Source organism: Branchiostoma lanceolatum, chromosome 14, assembly GCF_035083965.1.
Source record: "Branchiostoma lanceolatum isolate klBraLanc5 chromosome 14, klBraLanc5.hap2, whole genome shotgun sequence".
Classification (NCBI taxonomy): Eukaryota; Metazoa; Chordata; class Leptocardii; order Amphioxiformes; family Branchiostomatidae; genus Branchiostoma; species Branchiostoma lanceolatum.
The window spans coordinates 16,437,102-16,463,207 of NC_089735.1; the positions used below are offsets into that span (position 1 = coordinate 16,437,102).

General features: G+C 41.2%; 2 protein-coding genes across 8 annotated transcripts in view; both read right to left on the bottom strand.

Annotated features, from left to right (window-relative positions):
* Nucleotides 1–19,155, bottom strand: part of LOC136449003 (WD repeat and FYVE domain-containing protein 3-like) — a 119,660-nt gene extending 100,505 nt beyond the window's left edge. For all 7 annotated transcript variants that reach the window (XM_066448758.1, XM_066448757.1, XM_066448755.1 and 4 more), the window contains exon 1: nt 19,032–19,155. The gene's annotated coding sequence lies outside the window, so the exon portion shown is untranslated. The remainder of the gene's footprint in view (nt 1–19,031) is intronic.
* A 2,363-nt stretch (nt 19,156–21,518) lies between these two features.
* Nucleotides 21,519–25,832, bottom strand: LOC136448217 (uncharacterized). Its single transcript, XM_066447477.1, has 2 exons — nt 25,195–25,832; nt 21,519–24,924 (listed from the first exon to the last, which is right to left on the bottom strand). Exon 2 carries the CDS (start codon nt 24,586–24,588, stop codon nt 22,771–22,773), a length of 1,818 nt encoding a protein of 605 aa, XP_066303574.1. The 5' UTR covers nt 24,589–24,924; nt 25,195–25,832; the 3' UTR covers nt 21,519–22,770.
* Nucleotides 25,833–26,106: the final 274 nt, after the last annotated feature.

Genomic DNA, 26,106 nt, shown 5'->3' on the forward strand with positions numbered 1-26,106 from the left:
TGGTATGATGAACCTGTAAAATGCATACTATCGTCTGTCTTCTCTGTCACAAACAGTAGAAGAATGATTCTTAACTGAGCTAAACTGGATCGAGATCACTTTAACTTTCACTTGAAGTGAAAGAGGTCTCAAGCTTACATGTAAGCCAGCTGGAACTAGAACCATGATTTTGATTCCGGCTGTGTCGCTCAACCGACATGCACGCTACTGGAAAGGGTTGCAGTCCTAAGGACGGGACGTTAAGCCATGGTCAACTGTTCATTGTTGAATAGAGCTACATGTAGTAGGGGAATTCCGGTGGTATGATGAACCTGTAAAATGCATACTATCGTCTGTCTTCTCTGTCACAAGCAGTAGAAGAATGACTCTTAACTGAGCTAAACTGGATCGAGATCACTTTAACTTTCACTTGAACTGAAAGAGGTCTCAAACTTAAGCCAGCTCGAACCCTTAGGCCATGTTGATTTGATTTCTATATAATATTAATTAGTAATGGATGGGGTCCGCGCACATCACTTTCCGTCCGTTTGCGAAAAAAAGTACCCACTTACAGTAGGGTACCTGTTATCTTTCTTTTCAGTTCAGTCTCAGAAGACCATTGCTGGCAAGTGTCAATTCCTTGACTTTCTGAACATTTCAATGAATTACTACTCAGTATTCAGTTCTTCCATAAAACCGACAGTTCTGATTATGAATGTGAAAAGATAACACTAGTAGTAGAGAATACCTGTAAGCTACATTTACTTCACTTTCTGTGACGTTCATTTTGACACCTGACCATGGTATTGAAGACAGTCAACTCACTATACTCTCACCTCTCAAATAGAAGTACACCCCCTAAAATAGAAGTACCCCCCAGACAAATCTTCAAAATCTAATAGAAGTACCCCCTGAAATAAAAGTACCCCCCGGACACTTTCAAAATTGACAGTCGAGGTAAACTGTGTCCATACGACTGTCTGAGGGAAATAAGATAATAAGCAGTTAGGTTATATCTATTCAATTATGCCTCAGGACCATACCTATTAAGTATATAGATATTAAACAGAACAACTGTACATAGCTTGTTCAAATCATGATGATCTTCCTCACCACTTCGTGAAATATAATAGTGATGTTGAAAAATTGGGCATAGGTTCCCGCTATGACCCCTAACCGGGGGCCACGGTGCTTTCAAATTCAACAAGTGAAAATGTACAAAATGTACATGATACATGCATTTTCTACTTGGAACTTGAAGCAAGTGGTCAAAGAAAATCATTGTACATGTATATCATTTGTTGCTGACAATCAATGACATATAACTAATTAAAATCATCAGATTTCAAAATCATCCCACTAGTAATGTATCTGATCATATTTTCTAAACCCTCCAAAAAACAAATATGAATACATTCCCTCCACAAAAAAGGGTTATGTCTACAAAATTTTGCTCCATAGCGTTGAAAACAAAGTTTTTGTAAGACGCCCGGATTTCGAGTTCCCGCGGTAGAGTCCACAATATTGAACAGAGCTCGACTGTAAAAGTAGCTCAACGTCTCAGACCACACATACTAAGAAGTTACCGATTACATGTTGACACTAGAAACCCACGCTTAACCGCTAAATTGGGAAAATCTTACGATCATTCTAAAATATGAACCCTCTGAAAATAAAACAGAGGCCTTCTGTGTCTATCGTTGCCCCAAAATATAATATTTTTATGCGTTTACGGTATCATTTTAATGATCGGTATCCGCGCTATGCAATATGCTGCTAGTTTTACTGTCACCAAGCCGGATAGTGGCAGAGAGTGGCTGTTGTTTACCGAATAATATCGGTTATATTTCTGCCGTTTTAGAGAATTTCTGGCCTCAAAACACATATCACAAGGGAAGTTAAGTTATGATTGTTGTTTTTACGTGTAACATGTCTTCTGCGAACGAATAATTCTTCCGCCGTGCTGCCGATAGTGGTCAGGAATTATTCCCCGTGCACTCTACTCTACTTGATCAGCATGCTTTGGTTTACGATGTAAACAGAGACTGTCCAAGATATTTATCTGAAAATTGTATTTTGAAATGTCAATGTCACGTCTTATTTTCCAGTTTACTTTGTCATACATGTAGCAATATCGACCGATATGTCTTAATCATTGTACATGTATATCATTTGTTGCTGACAAAGGGACATGCTGGACGAGGGTCACCCCCTCCATGACCTGGTGCCGCCGGCCAGGTCTACGGTCACTGGGAGGACTCTTAGAAACGGCACTGCACTTACTGTGCCAGCTGCCAGGACACAGAGACTGAGAAGGTCATTTCTACACCAGGCCATCCGCTTGTATAACGAATCATCTTAATGTCACTTAGTGTGTATGGCATTCCTGTCCTTACTTTCGGCGTTCTCTGTAAGGCATTACGTACAACTTTGTTTTAGGTGTTTCGGTGGCATGTATTGTAATTGTTTATTAATGTTTGTACATATATTTCTGTATTCACAAGTTGTAAAATCAGCGATATTCAGTTTGTTTTTATACTGACTGCGAGCTGACTGCTTTTCTGAATAAACTGAATAAACGAGTGCCGCCAGGATAATTTTCACAAGGCCGCTAGGCCGAAAAATAGCCAATTAAGAGCAAAAATACCGGGGAAATATGGGCGGAAAAACCTTAACTTTAGATTTAAGAGGGATTCCTGGTTAGCAAAGCCTGCATTTTTTTTAAAAAATAAAATAAACGAACCGTCTAAAATAAGAAAGACCGGGCGGATTTTGGGCCGAAAAAAAATAATCGTACCGGTGCGTTTATTTGAGAGGTGAGAGTAAGCACATAACACAAGTCATCTGTGACAATTTCTGAGACACACAACGCAAGTTGCTCCATCTTTGATCAGTGTAGACATCAATGGGACTGAATACTGTACATTGAATTTGAGGGACTGCTTTCACTGCATATTTACCTTCGCTGAGAAGGTTATGCAGAGGGTAGCGTTTGTTTGTTTGTGTGTGGGTTTGTTTGTTTGTAACGTACAGCATAACTCGAGAAGGCTTCGATGGATTGTCTTGATATTTGGTAGGTGGGTAGGTCTTGATGAGACTTGGAAATGATTAGATTTTGGGTCCCCTACTGGCTTGTTACGGTACTGCAGCGGAACTTCCTGTTTTGATATCTCGTGTTCTGGACAAGCTATGGAACTGATTTTTGAGTGGTAGATAGCTCTTTGGACAGAGAATTAGTGGTATAGGTTTTGGCCACCTAGCAGCTTTTTTGGAACTGCAGGAGCAGGTTTTGCTTCAGACTTTGAAAGGGAATAACTCAAGAAGGGCTTGATGGATGGTCATGATTTTTGGTCAGTAGATAACTTGAGTGATGATGTACATGATTAGATACTTATTATGCAAATCAGCATCTAATTTGCATAATTAATGAGGAAAGTTTATACAGCCGCCAAATTCCATGATAGGACTCTCAAACATGTAAGAAATGTAACTGAGGAAGACAGAAATATTAATAGATATCAACTATGCAAATGAGGACCTCATTTGCATAATTAATGAGAAAATACTAGACCTCAAGATGGGCTTGATGGATGTTCATGATTTTTGGTATATAGATAGCTTAGGTTATACTTTGTATGATTGGACGATAATCATGCAAATCAGATTCTAATTTGCATGATTAATGAGACAATTTTAAAAACCTGCTGTGTTCCATGATATGACTATTCAAATATGTGACATTTGTAACTGAGGAAGAGAGGAATGTTGTTAGATAGAAAATACGCAAATGAAGACCTAATTTGCATACTTAATGAGAAACTACTAGAATTCCATACAGGTAAATGATGGCAATTTCATACTTGTGGCATTTGGAAGTTATGTGAATGTGAACATCGTTGAATCAAGTTATGCTAATAAGGACCTCATTTGCATAATTGATTATATATGGTCGCATAACCTTTTTTAAGCTCATACTTTGGACGACTTCTGTTATTTGGGTGAAGACGATCAACTGGTATGATTTATAATTGATGAGAAACCACTCCTTATACGTCAGTCATAAAGGTTAAAATCATTTGGCGAAGGTATGAGGTCGTGGAACTCTAGTTTGGAAGTAATCCGTAACCATCTAGCTTTCCTGTGTGGGTGTATATTTTAGAGAGAATGTGGGATAGCACTCCCGGGCTCATCTCATCCATTATACATGCTCAAACTCCAGACTGTCTCCTACATGTACATTATACATATCTCTCTGCCTATAGGGGCCACAGGAATGCACCAACGCCTGCAAATCCCAGGGGTGTAGTAAAAATTACAATCAATATTTTCCCATTTAATCAATCTGATCTGTTTGATCTGACACTTAATAAGTACTTATTCATCTGTCTTTTCTAATGAAAGACAGGATGTGTAAAAATATCATCGCAATGAATAATGAATAAACTAATTCTTAGAGATTTGAAACAAATCCCCCTGCATAGCACATGGACTAGTCCTCATTAGCGACCCATTTGCAGGTAGCTCTGTAATACTGTGACAGGGACAGAATCACATCAGACTGCAGCTGGCTGAGGGTTTCTGAAGATAAACATCCCCCTTAACAAGGGGAAACATGCATGAGCCAAGGGTAATGCATGGTCTTGTATCTACAAGGCTCTAATATAATTGCCTTTGCCATAGGCAGAAGGGTATATTTGCCTTCGCAGTAGGCAGAAGGGTATATTTTTCATTTAGCTGCTGCAGTGGACCTTTTGTGTTTGTCGGTTTCTTTGTTGGTGGCATAACTCGAGAGAAATTAAATGGATCGTGATTAAATTTAGTAGTTTGTTGGGAATCGGGGAAAGGAAGGTCGAGTTCGAAGATGGGTCTTCTGGAGGGTTCCTACAGTACTACAGTTGGCATTTGTTATCTAAATTTTTGGAGGAGGATAACTCAAGCAGGGTTTGGTGCAAGTAGAAATGATTAGGGATGATTAACATGATGAGATGCAAATCAGGTCCTTCTTTACATGATTAATGAGAAAAAGTTGAAATTCCTAGCTATTTTTTGGATGACGACCTATATACGAGGACCCATAAACACACTGACACTGCCCACATGTTTGGCCGGCATGTCTGGACAGACTCAATGACACCTATATACCAATGGCGCTTCAAGACATATGAACTGAGACCTGTAACATAGACTCTTTGATACAGTACCGCCCTGGTCATAGTTAACATCCATTTGCGTCACTGACACTTGTCTGACTCGTCACTGACAACCCTCTGATGCTCATTGACGCGTCAGAGATATTTTCTGACAAGTCGCTGACAAGAAATGTTGGTGCGCTGTCGCGCAAGAGTTTTCGGATGACGGACCATTCATATGCAGGCCGCGGTGACATCACAGGACAGTGGGAGGAGAACTAATTTGCCTCATGCGGGGCAGGAAATTACCGATAGAAGATCTCGCAACAATGGAAAAAGACGGGCTGGGATCTTGCCCGCATCTTAGTACGTGTTGATCGTATTACTAGTAAATCACCAATAATATCGACATTTTTACAAGCAATGCTTGCTCAGAGTAAAGGTTTTTTTTACTTTATCAGTTCTATATTTACCTTCGCCGAGAAGATTATGCATACAGTTTGTGTGTGTGTGTGTGTGTGTGTGTGTGTGTGTGTGTGTGTGTGTGTGTGTGTGTGTGTGTGTGTGTGTGTGTAGTGGACAAGAATAACTCTAGAATGTCTTGATGGATTGTCTTGGTATTTAGTATGTTGGTAGGTTTTGATGAGACCTAAAAATGATGAGATTTTGGGCCCCCTAGCAGCTTCTTACGGTACTGCAATGGAAATTCCTGTTTCGATTTCTTGTGTTCTGGACAATGCTATGGAACTGATTTTTGAGTGGTAGATAGATCTTTGGACAGAGAGTAAGTGGTATGGGTTTGGGCCCCCTATCGGCTTTTTTGGAACTGCAGGAGCAGGTTTTGCGTCAGACTTTGAAAGGTCATAACTCAAGAAGGGCTTGATGGATGGTAAGTAGATAGCTTGAGTGATGATGTACATGATTAGATACTTCTTATGCAAATCAGTATCTAATTTGCATAATTAATGAGGAAAGTTTGTACATCCGTCAAATTGCATAATAGGACTCTGAAACATGTGACATATGTAACTGAGGAAGAGTGAAAAATTCATTGATACGAATTTTGCAGATGAAGACCTCATTTGCATAATTAATGAGAAAATACTGTAACTCAAGATGGCCTTGATGGATGGTCATGATTTTTGGAATGTAGATAGCTTGTGGGATGCTTAGTATGATTGGACGATAATTATGCAAATCAGATTCTAATTTGCATAATTTATGAGGCAACTTCGCTTTGTTCCATGATCTGACTATTCAAATTGTAACTGAGGAAGAGAGGAATGTTGATAGACAGAAAATATGCAAATGTGGACCTAATTTGCATACTTAATGAGAAACTTCTATAATTCCATACTGGTAAATGACAGCAATTTCATACATTTAATATTTTTTGTGGCATCGGGAAGTTATGTGCATGTGGACATCATTGAATCAAATTATGCCAATAAGGGCCTCATTTGCATAATTGATGATAAATATTAGCATAACCTTCTTTTTTAAGCTCATACTTTGTTAAGCTCATACTTTGGACATGTTATATTTTAAGACAATCAACTGGTATGATTTATAATTGATGAGAAACACTCCTAATACGTCAGTCATAAAGGTTAAAATCATTTGGCGAAGGTATGAGGTCTTGGAACTCGTTAACTTATGAAATCTTTATTTGGCTGTTGTTTTTCTGTTTATCACGAAATCAGCATTCCCTGCTAGCGCCGGTCATGCAGTACTGTTTGCAAAACATCGAAGGAAATTTGTCAACAGCAATCATGTTCACATCACTGGATGAGAATGCTGTGATCAGAAACGCTCTCCTGATATTTATCTTATACTATTATATTATTTATTTTTTATGTTATATTTCTTGATATAAATAATGTTAATCAATAAAACAATTATTGGAAGAACGTAGTTTTCACCGCATTTACCGGCAACACAGACATGTAGCATGCTGATCCGGCAGACGATCGTCAAAACAAGCAGACTGCATGCGGAAATGATCTCCTACTTATATACTAGTATTTGGGCGGCCTCCTTTCATTTAATTTTTGTGTGAGACCTAGAAAAATATTAGATGAGCTTGTGTTTCGGTATTTCCCAGTGAAATATGGCGTTATATCCAGCCGAAACTGAAAGACCTGCCATGTTTTCCGCGCTGACAGTTTAACTCTGACGAATTCTGTCAGGATGCTGACGAATTCTGACAGGCTTCTGAATATCTCTGACGATTGCCTAGCGCGTCAATGAAGGTGCTCTGACGCGTCACTGACGCTCCACCTTGTTAACTATGACCAGGGCGGTACTGTAGAGAGGAAACCTAGTACTGATTGATATATTGATTATGTAAATAAGGACATAATTTCCTTCATTGATGAGAAAATGCTATGATTCCACAGTTGTAAATAAGAGTAATTTGATTCTTGTATTCAGAAGTTAAATGAAGGTGAACATCATCATACATTAAATATGCAATCCATAACAGACCTTTCAAACACATCTTTCAAACAACGTTAGCACCATTCTGCGAAGGTATGGGATCGCTGAACTCTAGTTTTGGTCGGGATTTTTGGAGTGATGGTGCTGGCGATATAACTCTTGATGCCATGGACGGATGTTGGTGATTTTTGGCAGATAAGTTTCTGGCTTATGTTTATGTTGTATGTATTGATACTTTCATATATTCTGTTCATACTGAACTGATACTTTATATTCTGTTCATGTTGAACTGTACATTGAATAAAAAGACATAACCAAGAGATTTATTCCACCGACATTTCAGTGACCATCTGTCACCTTCTTCAAGGGATGGGGCCAAGGTGATAGAGACAGAGAGGACAATAGACTACATGTAACTCATTGGATTAAGGAGGCTGTATGGATCAGGAAATCCGCTCCAGTCATGAACCGTGATGAGGGGGGATATACATGTAGACTCAGTCACGTTTGGGACCGCATCATTAAGAAATAGATGACAATCGTTGCATTGTTTTTTGATCGATAGTTGTGTATGTGTTACACTTCTATACGTTTGGGACTACATAGTGATGTCATCTCCTGTGATTTGTACATATGTAAATATTTTGCATTTGGGAATGCATCTCATTATGTATAAGCAGCAACACTTGTGCTGCATTGCTATGTGAACCAGTCAGAATTGCCTTGAAGAAGGCGACAGATGGTCACCGAAACGTCGGTGGAATAAATCTCTAGATCTTGGTTGTGTAAAAAGAGTCTTTTATTCAGAGACCTACCAACCTGATGAAACTATTCACAGTTGAACTGTTCATGTTGTTTGGATGTATTGATGTTCGTGTTTGCATGTACATTGTACATATTGATGTTGTATTGTATCTTATGTTGTTTCCAGCTATGGTTGTGTACCTGATCGTTGTAAGATGTATTTGTATCTTATCATTTACCTTGCATGTTTCAGGATTCCTCCACTTTAGATCGAAATTAGTAGCAATAATAATGATTATGATTTTGCACATTGAATAGGACAGAAAAATAATAAAGAACAACATTTATCGTGAGTTCTTGAGCGCTTGCAAATACAATGTACAGTCAAACCTGCCTAGGCGACCACCTCTTCAACGCGACCACCTGGCCATGGCGACCGCTTTTTCTCGGTCCCAAAAATTTTCCCCATAGGAACAAGCATTAAGTGGCCTGCCCAAGGCAACCACCCGTCCAACGCGACCGCCACGAATTGGGACCGCACAGAGCACACACACACATACAATCCCTGCCCATGGCGACGGCTTTCCAGCGTGTGGTGACATCGGATTTTGCTGTCGGATTTCGCGGAAATATTTTTAAGACCTTGACCGGTTTGACGGACAAAAATATATGAATAGCATTGATTCCTACATGCAGTGTTTTAATGAATGAATGAATGAATGAAAGACCTTTATTGTGCATTCATGCCCCGAGGGGCTAGGTACAGGTCGTCTAACTTAACACATGGAACATACAAGGATATAAATACAACAATACAAGCTGTAAACATATAGAGTAGACAAACGTGTTATTAAATTAAGCTAGTCCAGTAGTGTCGACTTCTTCTCGCTTCTTTGTACATGTGTAAATGTATGAACAGACAGTATTTCTTATATAAGGATATATTCAAGCGTAATAAAAATATGAATTTGTCTGTTGCATTTAGATGTTCGAAATATGGGAATTTTTCTTTGATAAAGTTAAAAAATACACTTCTTTCGCTATCGTATAATTTACAATCTAGGACGAAATGTTGCTCATCTTCTACTTGATTTAAATTACAATATTGACAAAGTCTATGTTGTAGAGGCGTGCGGTTGTGCCTTCCTGTTTCGACATGTAATCTGTGGCAGCTACTCTCACCTCTCAAATAGAAGTACCCCCTGGAATAGAAGTACCCCCGGACAAATTTTCAAAATGTAATATAAGTACCCCCTGGAATAAAATTTTCAAAAATCGACAGTCGAGGCTAGGTAAACTGTGTCCATACATGTACAACTGTCACTGTCAGAGGGAAATAAGATAATAAGCAGGTAGGTAACTTATATTTAGTCAATTATGCCATACCTATTAAGTATATAGATATTGAACAGAATAACTGTCCATAGCTTGTTCAAATCATGATGATCTTCCTCGCCTCTTCGTAAAATATGATAGTAATATTGAAAAATTGGGCATAGGTTCCCCGCTATGACCCCTAACCGGGGGCCACGGTGCTTTCAAATTCAACAAGTGAAAATGTACATGATACATGCTTTTTCTACTTGGAACTTGAAGCAAGTGATCAAAGAAAATTGTTATATCATTTTATTATGACTGACAATCAGTGACATATAACAAAAATCATCAGAGTACTTAAGTTAAATGTACCTGATCATATTTTCTAAAGACATCAACCACAAAAAAACACAAATATGAACACAGTCCTTCCACAGAAGAAATATGTCTATAAACTTTTGCTCCATAGCGTCGAAAACAAAGTGAGACCCTCGGATTTCGAGTTCCCGCGGTAAATCCCACAATATTGAACAGAGATCGACTGTAAAAGTAGCTCAACGTCACAGACCGCACATACTAAGAAGTTACCCATTACGTGTTGACACTAGAAACCCGCGATGAACCGCCAAAAGGATCCTACCCCTTCCCCTGTAATGTTACTGAATGGCAAAGCCATTCAGTACACTGAGGATGCCTGTATTTTGGGTGTTTGGATTTCTGCCGACATGAAATGGGGAAAACATGTCACAACAATCATAAAAAAAGCAAGCTCGCGCCTTTTCTGGCTTAAAAAGCTAAAACGCTCTGGTGTCTGCACTGAAGATCTTTGCGAAATTTATTTACTATATGTCCGACCAGTCATAGAATATGCAGTCCCAGTATGGCACGCAGGTCTAACCACTCTACAATCCCACCAACTTGAAGTTGAACGCATTCAAAAACGTGCCCTCAGAATCATACTTGGCAATAATTATACTTCCTATGCTGACGCACTTTCAACTTTTAACCTCTGCACTTTAAAAGCAAGAAGGGAATCACTCTGTCTTAAGTTTGCAAAATCTCTGATGAATTCACCAACGTTTCGACCCTGGCTACCCCCCACCCGCAATAAAGTTCACAATATGGACTTAAAAGGGGGTTTCCAGCTTAGCATACCCTTTATAAGATCTGACAGGTACAGGAACAGTGCCATTCCGTACTTGTCAAAACTCCTGAACAGCGTATTGTAACTTATACCTATTGTGTAATCACCCTACTACCGTTTCTACATATCCTTGTTGTTCAGTTTTGGTTAGGTTTGTAAATATTGATGATATTTTGTACAGTTGTGTATTCCCTGAAACTGCGTAATTCAGCCTTTTTACTTTGTATCATTAGGCTGCAATGTTGTTTTAGCTCTGTATGAATTTGCGAATAAAACCATTTATAAGAAAATCTTACGATCATTTAAAAAAACGAACCCTCTGAAAATAAATATGGCGCTGTGTGTCTATCGTTGCCCAAAAAATATAATATTTCCATGCGTTTACGGTATCATTTTAAAGATCGGTATCCGCACTACGCAATATGCTGCTAGTTTTACTGTCGCCATGCCTGAGAGTGGCGGCCATGTTTCGCGATTTCGCGCTGTTGTTTACCGAATCATATCGGAAATATTTCTGCCGTTTTACAGATTTTGTGGCCTCAAAACACATATCACAAGGGAAGTTAAGTTATGATTGTTGTTTTAACGTGTTACATGTCTTCTGCGAACAAATAATTCTTCCGCCGCGCTGCCGATACTACGGATATAGTGGTCAGGAAATTATTATTCCCTGTGTAGGCGAGCACCCTACTCCTCACGTTTTTCATCAGCGTGCTTTGGTTTACGATGTAAACAGAGACTATCAAAGACTTTAATATATATGAAAATTGTATTTTAAAATGTCAATGTCGCGTCTCATTTTCCGGTTTACTTTGTAGCGTCATAGCGATATCGACCGACATGTTACGAGTGCCGCCAGGATACTTTTCACAAGGCCGTCAAAGCGGCGAGAAAATCAACGCCGGTAGGCCGAAAAATAGCGAATTACGAGCAAAAATACCAGGGAAATATGGGCAGAAAAACCTTAACTTACGATTTTAGAGGGATTCCTGGTTTGCAAAGCCTCAATTTTTCAAAAAATAATAAACGTACCGTCTAGAATAAGAAAGTACCGGGTGGAAAAATAGGCGAAAAAAAACAAACGTACCGGTACGTTTATTTGAGAGGTGAGAGTAACCCTGAGTTTAGTAGTGGCCACTCTGTGTTTGATGTTGCTAATGGATAAATACTCTAATTTTTGACTTCTTCTTTATACAATGTTTTAAACAGACGGTAAGTTCGGAGTTTGTTGCTGTAAAATTTATCTCTGTTATCGTTGTGGATTTCGGATGAGAATGATTGAGTATAGATGTCTTTTAATTGTTGACTAATGGAGTTGATAATAAGTGACAAATTTGTTCCTAAGGATACTTGTGCACTCCAAACGAAGGCATAACCGCATTCCTCTAGCATGCTACAGACACCGGACGCCCAGCATTTTGTGCCATTGGCTTCTAATTGAAGTTGGCATAACAGGGCGTCGGCTTGTAAGCTGTCAGCTGGTACGTTGTGGCGCATCCTAAGAAAGTATTTAATGGCGTTTAGGGAGGCCTCTAAGTGAAGGGGGTACCTCCCTAGTTCTGCCCGTACTGCAAGGTTGCAAGCTGTTCTTGGAAGATTGAGTGCGTATTTGCAAAATTTTAAGTGTATGGACTCAATAGGACAAAACTTTGAGCTTTTAAATGACCCCCATATCTCAGACCCGTATAGTAGAACGGGTTTAACACATGTGTCGAAAAGTTTGTTTTTAACTGTTAATAAAGCATCAGCGTTGTCTAGTGATTGTCTGATACTGAACAAAGATTTTAGTCCCTTGCTGGATAACTGTTTGTTATTGGCCTTGAACGTACCAGCCGCGCTTACAACTATACCTAAGTAACAGTAAGACATTACAATTTCTATGACATTATCATTGAACATAAAGAAACAATTTTTTGGTAATCGACCTCCTTTAGAGAAGATAGTAAAACGTTCCCACTATAAACATTGTAAATACAAAGGTTTGTGAGTACTTGAATATCAATGTTGTTGTGCCCATCGTTATACCGCAAGCTCGGTTCGGTTTGAACTCAATTTTCAAAACGATCACACAGTGCATGGCGTCAAAAAGTCAGATTTCACAGAATTACTAGCCATTTCTTGTATTTTCAACAAAAATGTGTCTCTGTCTTACTAAGTTCCGCCGGAAAATGACTTCGTGGAGGGCAAAACGTCGGTTGAGACGGTTGTTCCTCGGTCCGTGACGCCATCTTGGTTTCAGGGCAGCATAACACTGACCTTTCTAAAACACAACGCTTCTGTGTACAAACAGTTGGAATACTCCTGTTGTTGATGAAAATTAACATTCTTATTTCTTTTTATTTTTATGACTCTCACACACCTTTATTGGGCGCTGCTTGCTTGTAATCGCTGACGCTGTGCGTTATGCTGCACTGTTACATTTCAATGTGGTCGGGAGCGGTATCACAACTTTCCGTTTTCATCCTTAAGTTGTCAGATCGAAAACTTTTTGCCCCTTTTATCCAGCGGTCGGCGCCCAAAAGAAGTCTGGGGTCAGCAGGTTTTTTCTATGGATTTGTCTTAGGCCTTAAACCTAGATCTTATGTGCGCGCGCGTGTGTGTGTGTGTACTCTTAACGTAACGTGTGAATACGCTGCGAGATCATAGAGGCAGATTGACATTCTTTTTTAGTCAAAATCATGACGAAAATTTGTACACGATGTAGCAGTATACGAATATTACAACGATAACAGAAAATGTAATTTCTGTAGGATCTTTCTGTCAATGAGAATTGAACCTGCAGCTGGTGGGGGTCATGCTGTCTAAAATCACATAATTTTCCATCCATCTACGTAGTAGCATATTTCAACACCTCGACCTGGAAACATGTTATGAGTGGAATCCTCCTCATGGCAACCACCTGTCCATCGCGATCGTTTTTGCTCGGTCCCCCGGGTGGTCACCTTGGGCAGGTTTGACTGTATAGCATTTGATTAACATAGTAAAGCAAGGAGGTGTTTAATTTATAACCTTCTACAGTAAACTAAGCATGTAAGTATGTAAGTAGACACCTTTTTTTAATTAATGTTGACGTTAACGATGATCTACATATGCACTTGATGACTTCACATTTCTTTGAAGGCTGGCTTATTTCATTCTCATCATCAAAATCTGAGGACGATTTTTAAACAAAATCTGGACAAGTCACGCCTGTGAGCCCCGTACCCCTTTGCACATGGTGCGGTTTGGTGCCCTCAACTCAAATGTCAATCATTTGGTAGCACAGAAACTGTCACCTCGGTGACGTGTGTCCATATCCCGTCACTCATGGGAGCCACGTACCCCATTCCACATGGTACGTCCTCCAAGCTGTCAATCATTCCTGTAGTCACGGAAACCGTCACCATGGCATCCTTTCACTCGCCAGAGTTGACATGCCGCCCGAGTGTCCCAGAGTCAGCCATATTTGTTTCGGTAGACAACTGTGGTAGGTTTCCCGTTGTCGGAAAGTTAATTTGGTTTGAAAGGGCTGCATCAACGACTAGCTTACGCCCATTTCACGACTCCCAGGAAAATTGGACAGCCATTCCCGACTCAAATGGAGATGATGATGATGATGATGATGATGATGAAATGCTATCTAGGGCCAAACACGACCGACAACCCATTCTCTCCTTATATCCAACTGATCAATTACTGCCCGAGCACTGTGTATGCACTCAGTGTTCTCACCAGGATTTTTTCACAGCGTAGGGGTCAGGTACAGAAGACCAACTAAATTGCGTGGTGCAAGTCACTTGCGGCGTGCCAAAGACATGATAACGGTTGGGAGTGTGGCATCTTCCCACACAAAATTTTGAAATTCATAACCAAATAAGACACTATTTCCTGCATTTTGAAGGATAAATATTGTGAAGTTAAGTTTTTCCTCTGTCACATCCTCATTCTAAAGCCAAATATGACCTTTTTATTAGACTTATGAAGGTTCTTCCCAGAAAGAAACACCCCTATGCTCATTGAAACACAGCATCGGGGTCCAGATCACAGCATCGGGGGCCCCTGTGCTGAAAAGGCCTGGCGAGAACACTGGCACTTTTGTGGACCCAAAATTGGAGCTAAGAGGTAATTTTGTAGGCCATAGAGTAGAGGTACTATTGTATAGAATATTCTTGAAATTAGAAAAAGCAATACAAGTTACAACCTTTGTTATTAATATATTATGCTTTGTTTGATATATTGTATGTTGTGCGGCAAAAATTCTTTCTGTGCACCTAAATGTTGAAATTAGGTGCACCTGTGCACCTATAAGCCCATTCGTAGATTCGAATACGCATGTGCAGTGTCAAAGGTGAAGGCCCCTGGGCCTGCGACATTAACAAACCCGTCTGGGCATTGTTATGCAAATTGAGACAATGTCAGACAAGGACTGTATACAAGCCAGGGGCCTTCATCTTTGGCACTGCACATGGCAAATATACAAAAGTAACAGGTTCCTTTGTCAGCACTGGACAACCAGTACGGAAGCGGTCGTCAGCACAGGAGCTCCAGTGCTGAGACTTTCTTAGTACTGGAATTCCTGTGCTGGGCAGCCTCAGTACTAGTAGGAACCCTCCTGTCAGGACTGGAACGACTGTTGAGACTACAGAAATCTATCTCTTACCCGTATTGTCTCGAATAAAGTACGCACTTTTTAAACATTTCAAAATACAAAAGGCATCACAAATCATTGCTAAAGTCAGGGTGCGTACTTTATTTGGGGTTATTGCCAGAAAAAATTGGAAAAGGACCTCAAACTCAAACCCTTGCTTAATCAAACCAGGAACCCAGCTGCGGTGAAACAATGCATGGCTCAATACCTGCTGCCAATTTGTAACTTGTCATAAGCTATCCTCAAGTTTGCAGAGACGATGCTGGCGGAGTAAACAAGAGAATCTTTTATGAATCTAAGGAATGGCATTATGTAGTACTAGTAGTCCTTGATACTGTATAAGAAAAATGACCTGGAGATAATAGAAGGAACACCATGAATTTGATCAGCGGAGAAGGGGTTCATACTTTATTTGGGGTTTTTGACTTTATGTTTCAGTTCTGCAAATTTGTCTGGAACTAGCCCCAAATCAGGGGTGCGTACTTTAATTGGGTGCGTACTTTAATCAAGAAAATATGGTACAGTCAAACCTGCCCAAGGCGACCACCCGGCGGACCGAGCGAAAACGGTCGCGATGGACAGGTGGTCGCCATGAAGAGGATTCCACTCACATGTTTCCAGGTCGAGGTTTTCAAATACAGTATGTAAATGGATGGAAAATTATGTGAATTGAGACAGCATGACTGGTGGGGACCAGGTTCAATTCTCATTGACAGAAAGATCCTAAAAAAATTACATTTTCCCCGCTACATCGTGTACAAATTTTCGTCATAATTTTGACTACAAAACAATGGTTGCCTCGATGATCTCGCAGCGCCCTCCCGCATTCACACCTTACATAAATAGTACACACACACGCACATCATCGAAGTTTTAAGGCCTAAGACAAATCCCTAGAAAACACCAGCTGGTCCCAGCCTTTTTTGGGGCGCCGACCGCTGGATAAAAGGGTCAAAAAGTTTTCGATCTGACAACTAAAGATGAAAACGGAACAGTGTGATTTTCAAGGTGAATATTTCGTCGCGCCGCGCCACCAAGCTCTGTGCGACCGCATCGAAAGGTAAGTCTGAGTGCAGCAGAACGCACAGCATCCAATAAAGGTTTGAGATTCATGGAAATAAAAAGAAAATAAGAATATTGATTTTCATCAATAACTACAGTATTCGTAAATGTTCATACACAAAAGCATCGTGTTTTAGAAAGGTCAGCGGTACGCCAAATCCGGGTCGCGCCAACTTGGTCCAAGATGGCGTCGGGACCAGTGAACAACATTTCTCGCCCGATGTTTTTCCCGCCGCGAAGTCATTTTTCGGCGGAATTTAGTAAGACACAGACACATTTTTGTTGAAAATACAAGAAATAGATAGTTATTTCTGTGAAATCTGACTTTTTGACGCCATGCACTACGTATTTGTTTTGAAAATTTAGTTTAAACCGAACTGAGTTTGCGGTAAACTACTAGTATAAGATTACGATAGGCACAACAACATCACAAACATTTGTCTTTACAATGTTTATAGGGATAGGGGGAACGTTTTATTAAAACACTTAATGGAGGAATCGATGCTATAACATTGCTATTCCATATAAATTTGTCCATATTTTTGTCCTTCCAAGTCTTGAAAACATTTCCTTGAAATCCGACAGCAAAATGATCCGATGTCACCACACGCTTGAAAATTTGGCGGCCGCCATGGGCAGGGATTGTGCTCTGTGCGGTTCCAATTCGTGGCGGTCGCGTTGGACAGGTGGTCGCCTTGTGCAGGCAGATTAATGCTTGTGCCTATGGGGAAAATTTTCGGGACCGAGAAAAAGCGGTCGCCATGGCCAGGTGGTCGCGTTGAAAAGGTGGTCGCCTAGGCAGGTTTGACTGTAGTTGTATTCCTGTACTTACCTATCGTTTGCACACAAAAAACAAGCTACTTTGCTGCACAGGTAGATAACCTGCTAGCTGTCTACATGTAACCTATTGTTCATAAAAACAACAAGCTACTTTGTCGCACACGTGGAAATCTATAGTTGTACATGTTCCTGTATGTACTTTTACATGTATTTGAAGCGATTTTTTGGAAGGAAAAAGACCACATATATACTTATATAGAAGATGTCTCAAAAGTTGAGTCGTCATTTTTTTTCTTCAGATTATTCAGTAGAATTAAATCATTATGGACCAATAGTTCATACGTCGGTTAGTGCCAACAGATCTGGGCTTCCACGCTCATGTTCTAGTATTAGTACTGGAACGTCCCAGTTCTAATAGAACGTTACTACAGGAAGTCCAGTTCCGAAATAATTTGATAACTCAGCTTCCAGTTCTGGAAATTCACTATTACTGGTAAGTCCAGTAAGGAACCTGTTACCACCGTCAATCAGCACTCGGTTATCCAGTGCTGAATGACCTCCGCACTGGGTAACCAGTACTGGATGACTTCTGGACCAGCCGGAACGCATATCCATACTGGAACCCGAGTACCGAGAGCAGCTCAGCTCTGGAAAACGATTACTGAAACAAGATTCAGTTCTGAACGTCCAGTGCTGACGAAGCTTCGGTACTGGAATAAAGCCATTCCATACTGGAATTCTAGTGCGGAACTTTCTTCCGTACAGGGAGCGGAGTATCGACGCCATTTTCTCCACGGGTTCCATACTGAGCACCCAGTAAGGAAACCGTTAATTTGCATATTTGCCTGCACATGCGTACTCGAATCTACGAATGGGCTTATTCCCAAAAATGAACTTTGAGCCCTGAGATTTAGACTCTACCAGTCTCCCCCGGTCGCTGGGAAAATAGTAGAAATTGGCCAAATAGAGTCAAATGTTTGAAGGGAGTCGGCTACGGAGAGAGGGTCAAATTGGCAACCGAGGAGACTGTGAAAAGTCGGGCAGATACAGTCTGCTTCATGTGGGGTCAAAAGGTCAGAAGTGACAACAACAAGGCTCTAGGGGAGGAAACAGAAATCAGAAACATATATGATTTCAGTCTGAGTCATCAATAAAAAAAGGAACATTTCTAAACATCTGGAAGAAATTAAGACTTTTGATTGATCTATTTTACATGCAAACAAAACCCATCTGTATCAGTGTGTGTTATCAAAATAAACGGGAGGGGGTGGAAAAAACAGTCTTCACGTACAAAAAAACAATGACTGTTGTTCTAAAATAACACAAACACGGCCTCCCTTTCTCACATCAAAAATAAACCATAATTTTCGTTCACATCGGACTACACAGCCGAAAGGAAAGCTAAAACAGAATTGTTGTCACGATCTCGTGGTAAAGTGCTTCGCTCTCTCTCCCCCTAATCAATATTAATATGCACGGTAGATAGCTGTGGTACGTGGACTGACCTATATATGGCAAAACTTCCACCAAAAAACAAACATTTCTTCACTCTTGCCTCTATCTTATAACCTTTGGTATAACGTGTACGAAATTGTTTTTGCGTTATGTTGGATGATGTTGACAAAATAGGGCAAATATCGTTGGGAATAAATAAATTTGTGTCAGATTTTATGGCTCTGATTTTTGTAAACCTTGAGCGTACACCACGCCCCAAATCGTCCGAATTTCACCTAAATGCGGCTGTTTGTTTCACATAATGTATGCTGAAATGTTGGTTAGGATCAGGTTGATGTATATGAATCTGACGTACCTGTGAAAGTGTGGAATTGAGCGAGGATCGGAAAAAATATCCCGGCAATTTCTGCTGTCATTGACGGAAGTGGTGGGAAGTCGGCGGCCATGTTGGATGAAAGTACTGCGCATGTGCGTGAGTACGTGCACATATCACCGGAAGTAGTACATCATGTGCATTCCTTTAGTTCTCAGGTGGACCAAGGAGGTTTATTAAACCTCCTTGGGTGGACGGAACATAGTCTCCAAGCAGACCTACGGGTTGGCAAAGACCGTATCCAACAGGCAGAAGGAGTTTTTATAGCCAACCCAAGTCTCATAGCCAACCCAATGTCTGCCAGAACTTAACATTACCACGAGGAGGGGCAGCGACACCTTTATTGAATAGAAATGCTCCGCCCTGTTTGAGTTCTGGCAGACCTTGGGTTGGCTATGAGACTTGGGTTGGCTATAAAAACTCCTTCTGCCTGTTGGATACGGTCTTTGCCAACCCGTAGGTCTGCTTGGAGACTAGACGGAACACTCAGGTGCAAAATGAGGATCTAGCTTCGGTTAGGGACGCGCTTCGGATAGTCGGATAGAACAGTAAGAGCTGGAGGAGGCGTTAGAAATACACTTATGGAAATGAGTAGAGGTCCTTCCCTGTGTGACTGGATCAAATAAATCTGTCCGCATTTGCTTGCATTGTCAAAAAATTGTGTTTTACGTCATGAGGCGGTTTAAAGGGTATACGATACAAGCAAACAAATACAACAAGATTGGCAACATAAAAAGATGTTGCCATGGCGACGGTGGTCTCTGTTAACGTTTTCGTTTTTAACCCATATGCAAATAAGGACCTCGCATAATTTAACCGTATCAGTCGATCACCTTCTCTACCAAAATAACACAAGTTGTCCAATGTATGAAAATCTTGTTTTCACAACAAAGATATCGTACCATTTCCTCATAAATTATGTAAATGAGGCCCTCTATGCAAGATTTGTGTCTAATAGTGGCCACATTTACTTAACTTCCAAATGGTGCAAAAATGAAATCCCCATCAGTTACCACTATGGATTTATAGTATTTTGTCATTAATTATGCAAATTAAGTATCAATTTGCATAATTGATATCTATCGATATTTATCTCTTTCTCAGTTACATATGTCATGTGTTTGAGAGTCCTATAATAGAATGCAGCTGATTTATTAACTGTCCTCATTCATCATCATCATCGTTCATCTGGATTACTCCGGTGGGATACAGTCAATAAAGTTCTTCCAGTACAATTTGTCGTCATTAATCATGCAAATCAGATATCGATTTGCATAATTGGCATATGATTCTGTAAATCACCACTTAAGCTATCTACACACCAAAAATTATGATGACCCGTCATCTCCTTCTTGCGTTATTCTCTTTCAAAGTTTGAGTAAAAATCAGCTCCTGCAGTTCCAAAAAAGCCGCTAGGGGGTCTAAATCTACAGGACATATTGTCCTAACAAAGAGCTATCCACCACTTAAAAATCATGACTATAAGCATGTTCAGAAGACAAGATTTGAAAAGTGAAAGTTCCCCTGCAGTACCATAGAAAGTCGCTAGGGGCCCAAAATCCAATCATTACAAGGTCTCCCACAGACCTACCCACCTACAAAATATTAAGACAATACATCCAGGCATTCTTGAGTTATCATCCCATGGACTTTCACATTCCTGTACAATTCCTAGAATTCTTGCAATCTGCACACAATATAGTAAAAATTTGGCTCGCCCCTGAGGCGTCGCCAAAAATTTCATTTCTTAGACTGCATATAGAAATTGCAAGTGCCCATTTGAAAATTATTCAGCAAAAGTTTCGAAGAAAGTTGCAGGATTCCGATATTCAACTATTCAAATCTTGCTGAGGAAACTTGAAATACGTATATTCAACCAGCAGTTGATTTGGGGTAGATCCCCATACGCATATTTAGGCAAAAAGGTCCCCATTAATCCATTATTTTGTCTTAAGTTTTAGGATAACTCAAAAATGGATCAACGGGGTTTATGTGTCAAGTTGGATCAAGAGACAATTTAAAAAATCGGAGCTTATTTTTTTGGTTTTGTAATAATTCATCATCATCATCATCACCATCATCATCATCAGTAATACCCCCAGGCTTAGGCGGGCAGGTCTCCAGCCTGGCACGGTAAGACTCAATGCTGAAAGCGGTCACAATATTTGATACCATTTATGTTTTCTTCAATATTTTATGATACAATTGTCACCTATTAAGTAAAAGGTTCACTTGAACGAGTCCTTAAGAATATATTCTAAAGAATAGGTGGCGCTTCTGGAAGGCAGCCGCATGACTTTGCTCGTCTCTGCCATCGTGGCGTTTTAAGGTGTTTTTAGACCCCGTTTTAAATGTCAGTGTCTGTCTCCTGCCGTCGGAATATGCACCGAACATCTCCTGCTAGTTTGAACAGCGCCACAAAGTGGCCAAGGGCGCTATACGCACTAGCGAGCGACTCGGACGCAGGGATCAACTCGGGGAGCTTTATTACACACGTCAGGCGGATTCCCAAGATGGCGAAGGAATAAAGGAACACCGTGAACACGTGATCCTAACATGACGTCATCTGTCATCATTAACATAAACCTAACATAACTATATGGCGTGATTCACTTTTTCTCTTTTCAAAACTTGAAGTGGTGATAACATGAAACTCTCATTTACGAATGAAAAGGGATATGGATCACGGAATATACTAATCCTTCCTGTAACATGTAAGGGTGACCAAGTGTCTTAACGACAATGGGACGAAAACAGTTTCTCTACTACTTTTCTACCATTTCTGTTTAACGTAAGGATGATAACATATCTTAACTGAACTTGTCTACTTTTCTACTCTTCCTGTTACATATATAGACGATATGAATCTGAACTACTTTCCTGCCCTTCCCGTCACATATAAGGGCGATAACGCGTCTCCTCTATTTGTTCTATCCTTGTAAGGAAGATAATATGTCTTAACTACTTTTCAATCCTTCCTGTTACTGTGTTACATGTATGGACAAGATGGTCTTGATTATTTTTCTACCCTTCCTATTACATGTAAGGACGATAACGTGTCTTAACTACATTTCGATCCTTCCTGTTACATGTATAGATACTAATGTGTCTTGATTATTTTATCTACCCTTCCTTTTCCATGTAAGAATGATAACATGTCTTAATTACATTTTGATCCTTCCTGTTACATGTATGGACAATTGTGTCTTAATTATTTTATCTACCCTTCCTATTACAAGTGTGGGTGATAACATGTCTTAATTACTTATCGATCCTTCCTGTTACCTATACAGACAATAATATGTCTATTACATGTGCAGTGGGGATGATAACAATGTTACCTTTCTACACTTCCTGTTTCGTGTAAGGACGACAATGTTTCTCTCAATTACATTTCTACCTTTCTTTTTCATTACAAATAAAGGCGATAAAGTTAACATATGACTAATATCAACTAATAAACTGCATTACGAAAATAGTTAACATTGGAGCTAGAAGAATATCTGTAATTGGAGTGACTAAATGTTTCGTCTTTCTAACCTATGTTTTTTCTCCAAGAGGGTTAAACTAAGGAATAAAAAACTCTGTGGTCTGTCTTACTCATCTTCTTTCAAAGGAATTGTGATAATCACATACGTACATGTTGTAAACATTGTTTCAATAAAATTCTGTAAAAAATGATTTCTAATTCTAGTTGTGTCCCCTTCAATGATGCATTTTGCTATGAAATAAAGTTCTGTGGGTGAGTTCTGAGGTGACCTGGGTTTTGACTTAACAGTCTTGGGGGTGGTTCAGGCGGGGGCCGAACTGCTGGGTGGTGGTAACCTGGAAGGTCAGGTGCACGAGCCGGTAGAGGATGGTCACGTGGGTGTTGACGGTCTAGATGGTCAGGTGGAGCAGGAGGACAGTCACGTGGGCTCTGGTATAGCAGCTGCACCTGTAGTGTGTCCAAGAGTGCGGCTGCTTTTGGGGAGCTCTGACATTTTTCCTGTATCTGCAGTGTGTTGGGGAAGGGTGGCAAGGTCTTGCATTCCTCGCTCACCCGAAGTGTGTCAGCATCCGTGTTTGAATGTTGGCCTTCCTTCACCTGTGGTGTGCTGGTAATCCCTAGTGTGGGTGAATGCTGATAAACTACCACAGTCTGTTTTGTTTCAGCTTCACCTTCTGTTGGGGAGCACTGATGTAATGGCACTGGTGATGGCTGGGTTTCCCCCTTCACTTGTCTGTTGGCATCTGCTGATGCTGGTGATGGCTTGTTTTCTCCCTTCACCTGTCTGTTGGCATCTGCTGATGCTGGTGATGGCTGGGTTTCCCCCTTCACCTGTCTGTTGACATCTGCTGATGCTGGTGAAGGCTGGTTTTCTCCCTTCACCTGTCTGTTGACATCTGCTGATGTTAGTGAAGGCTGGTTTTCTCCCTTCACCTGTCTGTTGGCATCTGCTGATGCTGGTGAAGGCTGGGTTTCTCCCTTCCCGTGTCTGTTGACATCTGCTGATGCTGGTGATGGTTGGGTTTCCCCCTTCACCTGTCTGCTGGCATCTGCTGATGCTGGTGAAGGCTGGGTTTCTCCCTTCACCTGTCTGTTGGCGTCTCCCGATGCTGGGGTGTCAGCTTCTGCTGGACTGGCTGGGATTGCACTGGTTACATGTGAGTCATAAATGGTGTGAATAGGTCTACCAAGAATAGATGGCGCTCTTGTATAACCGGTGATATTGAACTTGTAGTCAGTGTCCCATGGAGAATCCTTCACTCGTTCACTTGAGACTGGGGGAAAACAGGGTTTCACTGAAACTGGTGGGTTGATGTCTGACTGGGCAGGGAACGTGACCATGTGAAAGTCATTGGGCACTGGGTTGGTAGCCGTGTAGTGTTGGCGGGTGAAATTGTCCGAAATGCGGTGGCTATGTGGATGGGGGGGTTTGCTCAAGACTGGATAGGAAGATATGGATCCGTCCTGGAAACAGATCTGTCGAGTGGCAAAGTTGATGGTGAGACCATTATCTTCTAGGAACTGTCGCCCCGCAATGATAGGAGATGCTAACTCAGTTACCACGAAAGCAGCAAACTTCAGTTGTAGCTTCTGTCTATGAAAAGTGGCTTCACACACACCGAGGATACCAGCTTGATCTTGTACCTGAGTGGTGCTCGGAATTATGTGAAGGCGCAACCGGTTTGCCTCATCTGCAGTGATGTTGTTAAACTCTTCCCCCGAAGCTAAGCGAATAATCACAGACTGTTCATTGTGTAAGGCTTCAAGGTGTGGAGAGGTGCGAAGGGTGACCCTTGACACTTGCCGGTGCTGAGCGTAACTACTTGGCCTAGCAGATGGAACTGGTTGTGATATATTTCTTAGGTCTTCCTCATCAGAGTAGCAAGCTGCATGTGTGTTGGTGGTCTCCCATGTTCTTGTCAAACTTGTGGGTATAAAATACTTCCTATCTTCTTCGGGGAGGTAAGGACAGGTACCAATGAAGTGATTATATGGTGTCCTACCTGCTTGACTACAAAGAGGGCATTCTCCGTTGTGATCCTGGGGCATCGTGCGTTGTGGATGCACGGAATTTCGGAAACTGGATGAAGTTCTGTGTAGTTCTTGCCCACCAATGTCAGAGAATTTTCAGGCTGTGTTGACAAGGTTGTGATTTGGCTCACAGTCACAGTAAAATCCGGTTTGAAATGCGAATCTGGGTGAATTAATCCAGTCACGAATAAGATCAGGAGTTCTGGGCAAATTTTCTGCGGATGTGGAGCGCCTTCGCCCGCTAGAAATTCGTCCCCGCGGTGAAGAAATAAATTTTCTTTGATGGCGGCTTCGAGTCCCTGAAACTAGGTCGTCCCGGCAGTATATTTCGTTGAACTTCGGGTTGCACAATTACTGAATAAACGGGATATGCGTGAAGTACTTGGAGTCACGAATACAATCAAAGCTTCTGGTAATTTTTTTTGGAATGTGGGGCTTCTTCGCCCGCTAGAAATCCGTCCCTGTCCTGAGGATTGAACTTCTAGACGGCGGCTTCGAGTCCCTATAACTAGGTCATCTCGGCGCTATTGTTTGTTGTTGTTAGAAATTACGGCAAGCACACAACGGAAGATCGAATCCAAATGTAATCGTATTACTGGTCAGATCAATCAATAAAGTACTTGCCTTCCTGCTGCGAGTTCAGGAGATGATTGGAGTAAGGAATCAGCGGTATTTTTCTCGAACGAAAACAGAGTTGGCTCAACTTTGAGCAAATATTACAAGATGGCGGCGCCTCGAGCTCTTGTCACCCACGTGGGACAGCATGCGGCCCGCAGAACTGGGGGAGGAAATGTCTTCTGGTTGCCGATAAGGTCTTTCTGGTCGACTCCCTGTGTCTTCCTTCGCTCCATAGACCCTTCTGTTTGGGTGTGGCGAAGTTTGGGGTCCGGGGATGACGTGTTGACCAGGCAGTACCCTCCAAGCTGTCAAAGAAGTTAGATTTCCCGGTTTACGCCATGCATGCGATGTCTTGCTCCGGTTGAAAAGTTGCGACCCGGACGCTCCGATCCCTTGTTATTTTCGGTGTGGATGGGTCTTCGTGAGTTCAGAAAATCCTAACGCTGCCAACACGCCACAAAGTGGCCAAGGGCGCTATACGCACTAGCGAGCGACTCGGACGCAGGGATCAACTCGGGGAGCTTTATTACACACGTCAGGCGGATTCCCAAGATGGCGAAGGAATAAAGGAACACCGTGAACACGTGATCCTAACATGACGTCATCTGTCATCATTAACATAAACCTAACATAACTATATGGCGCAGGATCGGAGCTTCCTCGAGTGTTTTAGAGCTGTGTAACTTTTAGTCTGTATCGGCGTCTTCATCACTTGTGCAATAATGGCGGCACGCCACACCTGGGGATATTCACTACGGATCTTGCAGAGCTTGCGGAAAGCAACCACACCAGTGAATCGGGAACTGAGGTCAACCTTATATGGTCTAGGCATCCTGAAGTGGAGAAGCAGACCAAGGGGATGCAAAGCTGGTAGGAACCATGCACGACACATACAAACAGTCATCGGGAATAGACCAA